The sequence below is a fragment of the Anas acuta genome, chromosome 25 (assembly GCF_963932015.1).
Source record: "Anas acuta chromosome 25, bAnaAcu1.1, whole genome shotgun sequence".
Classification (NCBI taxonomy): Eukaryota; Metazoa; Chordata; class Aves; order Anseriformes; family Anatidae; genus Anas; species Anas acuta.
Window position 1 is genome coordinate 5766908 of NC_089003.1, and position 10530 is coordinate 5777437.

The 10530-nt window shown below is 56.2% G+C and overlaps 1 protein-coding gene across 1 annotated transcript; it reads left to right on the plus strand.

The window, feature by feature from the left end:
* The first annotated feature begins 746 nt into the window (after window positions 1-746).
* Window positions 747-4981, plus strand: LOC137844589 (myosin light chain kinase, smooth muscle-like). The gene is made up of 11 exons (XM_068661060.1): window positions 747-768; window positions 1170-1265; window positions 1788-1947; window positions 2311-2401; window positions 2503-2706; window positions 2930-3147; window positions 3368-3491; window positions 3568-3720; window positions 3911-4031; window positions 4122-4212; window positions 4596-4981. Exons 3-11 carry the CDS (start codon window positions 1932-1934, stop codon window positions 4691-4693), a joined length of 1116 nt encoding a protein of 371 aa, XP_068517161.1. The 5' UTR covers window positions 747-768; window positions 1170-1265; window positions 1788-1931; the 3' UTR covers window positions 4694-4981.
* Window positions 4982-10530: the final 5549 nt, after the last annotated feature.

Sequence of the window (10530 nt, forward strand, 5' to 3'; positions counted from 1 at the left end):
CGGAGCGTGGCCGCGGTGTCCCCTGCCACCATCACCCGCTGGTGCTGGGGACGTCGTCCCCGCGCCTCCCGCTGGCCTTCAGCTCCTGGACTTTGGGCTGAGCACGGGAGTGGCGGTGGCGGCGGTGCGGCTGCCGGTGTTGGTGGAGCCCCACATCGCCTCTGCGGTGAGACCAGCGCCGCGACCCCGCAGGGGCACCGCAGGTAACGTGGGTGATGTCCCTGTGCCGTGGGGAGGCTGTGGAAGGGGCTGCCTGAGGGGATGGGGCCCTCTGCCCCGTCCCCAGGTCTGGAGGCTCCTCTGCGGGAAATCACCGAGTTATTCCCGGTTTAAAGCAGGGAAACTGAGGCACGGTGTTCTGCCTGGTCTCAGAGCAGCCACACAGCCTGCGAGACCTTGCCCTGGGGGGGAGAGGCTGGGAAATCCCATTTTTCCTCCACACCAGCAGGGCTCAGATGCAGCAAGTGATTTTGCAAAACCTCATTCCTGTTCATTCCGGCTTTGCCACAGCCACCTCCGAGTCCCCGAGGCCAGTCCAGAGCCCAGCTCAGCTGGGGACAGGGGGGCAGCCAAAGCCAGGGGGGTTCAGGGCGGGCGATGGCTCCAGTGGGATATTGGCCCCAGGGGGAGCCGGGGTAGCAGGTGCAGGAACTCAGTGCCCTTGTGGGCCCCCACCCATGGGTGGGGGCAAGGCGGGGCTGGGCTACGGCAGGATTTAGACCCTGAGAGGGAGCAGGGCTGGAGGCAAGCAGAGAGGAGGGCCCAGAGGTGGGAGTTGGCTGGTATGGGGGTTTTGCTGGGTGTTGGTGTGTGCTGGGTCTCTGCAGACCCCTGGGTGGTTTTGGTTGGGGTTCCTCCAGCTGAGCCCTGCGTGGGGCTGAGTTTGGGAGCACGGTGCTGGTTTGGGGGTGGCTGCAGTGGCTGTGGGGCAGCCCAGCAGTGATGCTGGTGGTTGTTTGTCCCCAAGGCCGGAAACGGGACACATAGAAATGCTCCGTGTGCTGGGAAGGAAAGGGAGGGGAGAGCCGGGCCATTCCCACGCTGCTGTGGAGGGATGCTCCAGCTGCTCCTGGAGCTGGGCAGGCGCTCGGCGCTGAGACGTCCCCATCCGGGCTGTGTGGCCACCGTGGTCCCTGATGCCAGCCCCAGCATCACCCCTTCCTTCCCAGCTAGCTCGTGACTCCAGTGGCTCCACAGTGTCTGAGCGGGACAGACTGGGGACCTGTGCTGCTGGCCTGGGCCAGAACAGGACTGGACAGAGGCAGGTGAGTGCTGAGACTTGGTTTGGGGCTTGGGCGTCCCTGCCTCATGCTCTGTCCTCTTCCCCTATTCGTGTGCAGGTTGGGGAGGGGAAGGAGCTGAGGAAACAGCTCCTTTGCCCTAGAAGTGCAGCTTTTCCTGGGGATTTCCTGGCTGTCGCAAGATGGAGCTTGAGAAAGGCTGCGGCTTCTTGCCTAAGGCATCAGTGGTCCTAGAAAGAGATTGATTTGAAGGAAATGGGGGTGTTGCTCTGAAATTGCCTCCCACCTCTGCAAGCAGCAGGTTTGACCCCATGTACCTGCTGATGTTGGTGCCCAGTGAGGTGCCAGCTTGTGGGCAGGATGGGGGCATCAGGCGGGGCTGGTGCAGGCAGCAAGGTGTTTGAGGGCTCCTGTGGGGAAGGCGCGGGGCTCTGTGGGGTGGAGGTGCAGGGGAAGCACTCGGGGCACAGTGGGGGCTGTGTTGGGGCTGTGCAGTGCTGTGGGGCTGCTCCCACATGTCCAGCGCCTTGGCTCTTCCCCATGCAGAGCCCAGGGCTCAGCTGGAGCAGGCGCTCAGGCACCGCCTGCCTTGTGCCCGTGTCCCAACACAGGGCTGCCGGGACTCCTGGGGCCACATCCAGCACCCGTCCTGACCACACCAGCACCTGGCAAGGAGCCGCCAGCAGCACCATGTCTCAGGCAGAAGGTAGTGCACAGTCCTTGGGCTGCCCTGGGATGGCCACGGCCACAGTCTGCCCCCCACATCAGTGCTCACCTCCCATCCCATCCCCTTTCCTGCTTGGACTGGGGTCCTGCAGCCCTTCTGATCCTAAAGGCACCTTTGTCCTGCACCACTGAGGCACTGGGACTTGTGTGGTGCTGGCTGCTCTGGGGGTGCAAGTTGCAGGAACCCCTGTTGTGGCTGCAGTGCCTGGGGCTGGCAGCTGGATGGTTCTGAATGGACCTGGGGATGTTGGGGTACAGAAATGAGAACCGCTGGGGAAGGGATGGTCCCTGCAGCATGAGGCTTGGGCTCAGCTGCAGCAGGATCTGTGCGTGTCCCTGCCAGCAGGCGAGGAGGCTTTTGAGCACTGCGACGTTGTCATCAACACCCGGAAGAAGGTTTCGGACGTGTACACGCAGCTGGAGAAGCTCGGAGAGTAAGCTGGGGTCCTGCATCCCCACCACCCCTGAGCTATGGGGTCTGACCACGCATGGTCGGGGTGGTGGTGACGGCTCCTCCATGCTCGCTCTGTCCCAGGGGCAAGTTTGGCACCGTGTACCGGCTGCGGGAGAAAGCCAGCGGCAAGATCCGGGCTGGGAAGTATTTTCAGACACGGACAGCCAAAGAGAAGCAGGCGGCTCAGGCTGAGGTGGAGCTCATGAACCTGCTGCACCACCCGCGCCTCGTGCAGTGCCTCGCCGCCTTCCAGGGCCCCGCTGAGCTGGTGATGGTGATGGAGTAGTGAGTGGGGGCCGTGCTGGGAACCCCTGCTGCCTCGGGGAGGGTCCTTGCACCCCGGGGTCCGGGCATGGGGTGTAGGGTGGATTGGGGGCCTGCAGACCCTGGGGACCTGGGCACTGAGATGCACCCAGAGCGCTGGGTCCAGGCTCTCTGGGGGTTTTTCCCCCCTCCTCGGGGCTGGCAGACCCCAGCGGGGTCCCCCAGCGCCCTGCCTGCTCCTCAGTGTGGCCGGCGGGGAGCTCTTCGAGCGCATCGTGGATGATGACTTTGAGCACACGGAGCCCAGCAGCACCCAGTACATGCGGCAGATCCTGGAGGGGCTGCAGTACATGCATGGCCAGGCCATCGTCCACCTCGACCTCAAGCCTGAGAACATCGTCTGCGTCAGCCCCAGCAGCCACTGGCTCAAGATCGCCGACTTCGGCCTGGCACGGAAGCTGGGTGAGTGGGGGGGGTCCCTGCTGATGCCAGGGTGCTGCGGGGAAATCCATGAGGAGGTGGGCAGCCTGGAGAACCCTGCACCCATGGGTGCCCAGCACCAAGATGGGCCCTGGGGGCAGTTCCTGGGCTTGCCCCCGACACCCCCAGGTAGAGGTGTGTGTTGGGGTGCCCTGGGGAGGTCCTGGCCAGGCACTGCCCCACAGCCCCACCTTCTCTGCAGCTCCAGACACCCCCGTGAAGGTGCTGCATGGGACCCCCGAGTTCATGGCTCCAGAAGTGGTCTCCTTCGAGCCCGTGGGGTTTGCCACAGACATGTGGAGCATCGGTGTCATCTGTTACATCCTGTGAGTGGCCCCTGGGGGATGGCAGTTGGTCGGGAAGGGGCTGAGTTGCTGCTGACAGCCTCTGTCCCCTCTCCAGGTTGAGCGGGGAGTCCCCCTTCCAGGGGGACACTGACATGGAGACGCTGAGCAACGTCACTGCTGCCCAGTGGGAGTTTGAGGAGGAGACCTTCTCAGACATCTCCCAGCAAGCCAAAGACTTCATCAGCCAACTGCTGCAGAAGGACCCTGGGTAGGAGCTGGGGGTGGGCGCTGGGTGCATCCCCACAGAGCTGGGCTGGGTTTTGGGGTGTGGGGAAGGGGATGAAGAGGGGAAGGTGTGAGCCCTACTGTGCTGAATGCTGCCCGTAGAGTGCCCAGAGCCTCTCCCTGGGGCCAAGGGCCTGATGGCAGTCCCTGACCCCACTGTGCCCTCTCCCCAGCCGCCGGCTCTCCAGCCCCGAGGCTCTGCTGCACCCCTGGCTGCAGCAGCCCCTGCCCAGCAGCACAAAGGCTCTGCCGAAGGAGCGGATGAAGCAGTTCCTGGCTCGTCGGAAGTGGCAGGTGCATGGGAGGGATGTGCCTGGGAGATGGTGGTGGATATGAGGCTGGGAACTGCTGTGGTGGGACTCAGTGCTCTTCCCTTCTCTCCAGAAAACAGGCAAAGCCCTGCTGGCCCTCAACAGGCTCACCCTGCTGTCCCAGAGCACAGAGAGGAGAGCATCAGAGGCTCAGGATGAGGAAGGTGATGGCCCTGAAGCATTAGCTCCAATGTACCTCACCAATCCCTGTTCCTCTGTTTTGTCACCCCCACCTCTGCCCTGGCCTGACTCGGTGCCACCAAGCGCCTTGGGCATGTGCCATGCTGTGGCACTTCTGCTCTGGGGCAACTTCTGTGCCCCAAAGCCCCCTGTCCTCAGCCCTGAGGGACCAGTGCTGCTGTGGCCTTGGAAGCAGTGCATACTGCTCTGCAGTGCTGGGATCTGAATGTGCTCCAGATCCCATAGATCAGGAGCTGATCCCTACAGGGCCTGGTGTATGGGTGTCACGTACATTCATTCCTCCAGCAGAGGAGGAGGGTTGAATGCAGGTGACTTCTCACTGTGCCCTCTGTCCATCTGCCCACAGACCCGTGCTGCAGCCTAGAGGAGGACCAAGCCTCTGAGTCTCTGCCCCAGCAGGGTCCCAGCTTCTCTGAGCCACCGATGGACAAAGAAGAGGTGTAAGGTGGGAGCATCACGGCTGCAGGACAGGCAGAGAGCGGTGCCAGCATCCCCCAGCCACGGGCCACCTAGAGCTGGTGACTCTTCTCTGCTGTCACAGCAGCTTGCACCATGGCCTGGCCAGCCTGCAGTTGGCCCAGACCCGAGGTGCCACTGTGCTGGTGTGGGGACAGGGCTGCTCGCTGTCCCAAGCGAGGAACCAGTGCCCCCATGGCCACCTGTGCTAGAGCTAAGCCTGGCTCTTCTCACTGCATGTCTTGTGAGCACAATAAAGCACTGAGGATCTCTGCACTCCCTGTGCTGCTCCTTTCTCCCCAAATCACTGGGAGGGGTGGCAAAGAGCTGCCCAAGCTGTCCTTGCCCTTTGGGAGTCAGCAACCAGCTCTCCTGAGGCTGGGCCCCCACCTTTGCCTTATCTGGGAGGGAGCCTGGCACCGTGCCCTGGGGACTGGGCCTGAGAGGGGATGGCTGCAGGTAGGGAGCATCCTCCTTCCCCTGGGGGCTGAGGGAGGGTGGCACCGTGCCCTAAACCCCAGGTGGGTGGGAGGAGCAGGGATGGGCTTGGAGGGGACCTCTGGGTCAATCTGGTCCAAGCCCTTGCTCAAGCAGGTAGTCCAGGACCGTGTCTGGGGATTCTGAATCCCTCCATGGAAGGGAGACCCCCAGCCTCTCTGGGCTCAGGCACCTGCACGGTAAAGATGTGCTTCCTGGTGCTCAGAGCATGCCTCCTGCACACCAGCTTGTGCCTGGCACTGGCTCTGTCCTCACTGCACCCTTCCTCCATACATCTCACATCTATATGCATTCACATGAAGACCATCCGAGACTCAGCGCTCTGACACTGCCACAGGAGAGATGCTTCAGTCCCTTCACTTTCATGGCCATTTGCTGGCCTGCAAACCTGCTGGGGTTTCTCTGCCTATTTGCCCACATCGTTAGTGAAGGTGTTGAGCAGGACTGGTCCCAGCGTTGACCCCTGGGGTACTCTGCTAGTTGCTGGCCTCCACTTGTTGCACCACTGGTGGCCATCCTCTGGGCTCTGCCCTTCAGTCAGTTTTTGATGCCCCTCAATCTGCCCGTCCAGCCCACGCATCACCAGCTTGTCTACATGGGGACAGTGTTGAAGGCCTTGTGAACATCCAGGCAGGCAATATCCACTGCTCTCCTTGTCTGCCAGGTCAGCCGTTTCATTGCAGAAGCTCAAGCTGGTTAAGCATGACTTCCCTGTGGTGAGTCTATGCTTACTATTCCTGATTGTTTTCTTACCCTTTGTGTGCCTGGGCCTGGAAATGGCTTCCAGGTTTAGCTGCCCCAACACCTTCCCAGGGTCTGGGGTGAGGCTGGCTGACTTGTAGTTCCCCAGGTCCTCCTTCTTGAAGACAGGAGTGACACTTGCTTTTCTCTAGTCTTTGGGCACTTCTCCAGCCACCATGATCATTCAAAGATTATCAGGAGCGGTCTCAGAGTGACATCTGCTTGTTCCCTTGGCACTTGTGTGGTGCGTCCCATTAGGGTCTATGGGTTTATGTACGACCAGTTTAAGTGTTCCTTGATATGATCCTCTTCCATCGAGAGTGCACCTTCTTTGCTCCAGTTTTTCCTGCTGTCTGGGACCTGTGATTCCTGAAGGCCAGTCTTGCTGGTAAGGACTGAGGCACTCAGTCTGTCTCCCTGTCCTGTGTAACCAGGTCTCCTGCTTCATTCAGCAGTGAGCCCATAGTTCCCCAGCCTTCCTTTTGTCATCAGTGTACTTACAGAAGCTGTCCTTGTTGTCCTTGTTGTCCTTGACATTTCTGGATAGCTTTAATTCCATTTGAGCTTTAGTTTTTCTTAACTTCATCCTTGGCTGCTCAGTGTCTCTATTCCTTCCACGTTACCTGTCCTTGCTTGCACCTTGAGCTTGGAGGATGTGATCCTTGAATCAGAACCAGCTTTTTTCAGGCCCCTCTTCCCTCCAGGAAATGCATCGTGGTTATTCCCAGTACTGCATGCATTAGTGTACAGGCACTTGAAAGAGGCTCCCCAGGACATTGAGTTCTTAGAAATGGTGTGGGAGGTTTCTCTGTAATGGTGCCTTGTGGGCACCTCCTTGCTAATAGCGAAGTGCTGGAGGTGACCCTGCTTGAGCTTTATGTTGCTGATTTTATGATCCCTCCCTGTCACATCACCTTGAGCCCTCTGTTCAGAAACCCTGCCCATCCCTCCCTCGCAGAGCTGCTGGTTGCTCTCTCTCCCCTTACTCTTACTTCAAAGCCCTCCTTTTGCATCCAGCTATCCCTGGGGACTCTGGTCTCCTAGTTCCTGTACCAACTCTGCAACCAGCAGGGCTGGAGGGGGCCCAGAAACTGCAGTGTGACCTCAAACCTTACCCTAAGGAGGCAGCTTGGGCCAAAATCAGGATTTAGGAGCCCAGGTCTGCTCTGTCCTAGTCTTTCCCTGCCCTCAGTGATGCTGAGCAGCCTCTGGAGAGGAGCTGGTGGCTGCACTCACTCTATTTGTTCAGTTTACTTATTATTTGCAGTTTACTTGCTGCAATAAACCCACCTTTTGTGTTTAAACTGGGCTGGAGGCTGCTCTTTCTCAGCTGAAGCTGGAGGGCTTGTGAAAAAGCCCTCCTTTGTATCCAGTTCTGGGCTCCTTGGTACAAAAAAGACAGGGATCTCCTGGAAAGTGTCCAGCAGAGGGCCACAAAGATGATCCTGGGCCTGGAGCATCTCCCCTGTGAGGAGAGGCTGAGAGACCTGGGTCTGTTCAGCCTAGAGAAAAGAGGACTGAGAGGGGATCTCATCAATATGTATAAATACCTGAGGCGTGGGAGACAGAGGGATTTGGCCAACCTCTTTTCGGTGGTTTGTGGGGACAGGACGAGGGGCAATGGACACAGAATGGATCACAGGAAGTTCTGAACCAACATGTGAAAGAACCTTTTTCATGGTAAGGGTGACAGAGCACTGGGACAGGCTGCCCAGGGAGGTTGTGGAGTCTCCTTCTCTGGAGATGCTGAAGGCCTGTCTGGATGCCTACCTGGGCAGCCTGCTCTAGGGAACCTGCTTTGGCAGGGGGTTGGACCCTGATGACTTCTTAAGGTCCCTTTCAACCCCTGCGATTCTGTGAAAGGCACCGGGGTCTGAATGGTGCAGCCCTATGCCTGCTGTTGGGCTAAGGCTGTGCAAAATAATGCTTGAGGCACGGGTGGGACCCTCCTCTGGCACCTTCCTCTTTCTCCACCAGCTGCTTCTCCTCAGGCCCTCCCTGCTGTGTGCTCCTGGGAGCTGGAGGTGTGGCTGTGAGGGGGTAAGAGGAAAGCGTTATTTTTATTAAACAGAACTAAATCCACCCACTCTTACAACCACTGTGGGGACTGCTGCTGGACTGACAGCAGCAAACCCACTTTCAGAGAGTTTGGTGTTCCCTGCGGGAAGCTGATGGTCACCATGGCAGGAGCCTTCTGTAGCAGAACGTGTCACGCTGCTGCAGCCCCCTGAAATGTTAGCCAGGCCCAGGTGTCAGTGGTCCCTTGGTCGGGGATTTCGTGGCTCTTATCTCTTCTTCTCTTGGCCTAACGGGGAAGGATGCCGTGACCTTCCTGTCTCGCTATCGCTGTGTGGACCCTCTTGCTGACGAGGCCTTATCAGCACCCAGGCCCAGCTCATATTTTTTGTGGCAAGAGCCTGTTCCTGTTAATAATGTCAATTGCTGACGGCTGCTTCTGGGTACATTTGACCACGGGAAGCCAGCAAACAGGAGACTGCTGCAGTATCGTGGAGCGGCAGCGTGCTCTGCCCAGGGCTCTCTCTTTCTCTTTGCTGGAAACGGGGATGTACGGCAGGAAAGGGAATCCAGAAGGAACTTGACTTAGGAGCTGGTGTGCAGACCTCCGCTCAGAGTGCTGGGCAGTGCTCTCAGGGAGCCCCCAGGTCCTCCCCTTGTGATGCAAATTAACATTATCATTGCTGTAGGATGTTCCTAGCGGGGTCCAACCATGGCTCTTCAGAGGCTGTGTCAGGTGGCTCCTGACAGAGTCCATCTACTTGCTGTCTCTTCCCATAAGTGACTTTTTCAGCAGCAGAAGTGAACTCACCGCTATACAGAACCTGAGGAAGACAGCTGTGACAACCACACTTCTCACTCCCGATGATGGGTTCTGGCTGCATTCCCAAGTCATGCTGGTTTTGAGTTGGAGAAGCAGCTCCTTAGAAACACACAAACATATTCCATATTCTGTCCACAGTTTTTGTCTTCCATTCCCAGGGAAACAGAGGCACCGAGGGCACTGAGCAAACCTCTTTTCCTCCGCTACTCTAAGTGCTTTGCTTGATACTCAAATACATCATATCCTAATTTCTACCCATTAGTATCATCTGTTCCGTGTTTTCTTCATTAGACAGACTCTGGCTGATCTGAACTCACACACGTCCCCTGGGAACTGAGCAGAATGCCTTCAAGCTGCAGATGATAAGCAAACACCAAGTTACATATAATCAATCCCTTGATGAGCTATTTACCATGTGACATGACCAAAATACTTCTGGTTGGGAACTATGTTTATCTTAGTCTGTTTTTCAAACTGCCCACAGCCCTGAAAATCCATGTCAAAGTGTTCAGACGTGAGCTTTCTCTCTATAATCTTGCCTATTGCTTCAGGATTGCCTGTACTTTACACTGCAAATACTGATTTACCTACAGAAGAAGCTTAGTTATTGACAGAAGCCTGTGTCCCTCAGCACACATTTCTTCTTCCACTGCTTCCCGTGGCTTTACACAGAACAATGAACACTTGTCAGAGGAAGCAACAGACTAAATGAAGAGTGGAGTTATACCTGGAACTCATTACAATCATGGAGAAATTCAGCAGCACTGAAAATAGAAATCCAATTTCAGCTCTTGTGAAGAAAGGAATTAGTAAGTGATCCTTTGATCAAGACCGACTCTCTCTCCAGTTCACCTTCACTTCAGCCACACCACTTCACAGATCTGTGTACCTACACAAAGCATTAGATATCTTCTGGTAAGGTAGAAAGGAAAAGCGATGCAGCTGGAGAACCTCGAGAAATGGTTCTGTTCTGTATCACAAATACTCTTGTGTCCTGCTCCCCAGAGGTATGTGAGGTACAGTTAGCTGTCTGAATACCCTCAAAGTTCTGGATCTGGATCCTTCTGTGACAAGTTATCACAAATATCTCATGTTTATTTTGGGCTGCAGAATCTAGGCATGATTATTTGGACAAGCAAATATTCCCTGGGTAGCACTAACATCAAGAAATACATCAAGAAAAACATCAAGAGAAATTTCTCTGTGGAATCCCTCCCTCCTGCAAATTTGGGGGAGGTGGGGGAACAAAAGAGAATAGGAGTATGATTTCCTGCTTATGTATTTTTCTGTGAATTGAAATCAATCAAGAAAACAAACCTGAGCCTAAAGTCAACCTGAATGCAAAAAATTAGCATCAGGCAAGTATTGAAGAAGATTATTTGAACGTGTTATTTCTAGAATGCTTTTTTTAAAGGACTATTACACCAGGAAGTGAACAGCTACCAAGTAATTTGGATTGTCAGATAAAAGCCTTCATGCATCACAAATAAAACACCAGAAGACTGGTGAGAAAAGACATGTGGAGCATGAGGACTTGGTAGCAACAGATGCAAAGACACTTAAATGAAGACGGAAAATGTAAGTAATAAAGGAGGTGTTTATGAAAAAGAAAAGAACATCAGTAATACCTGAATCGCAACACACTCATCTCTCAGCACAGCACAGCTGTGACTTGCCATCTTTTTCCAAGATGTTAGACACACAGCTCTCCAAATCGGTTTTACTGTTGTAACAGGCCTCATCCTTA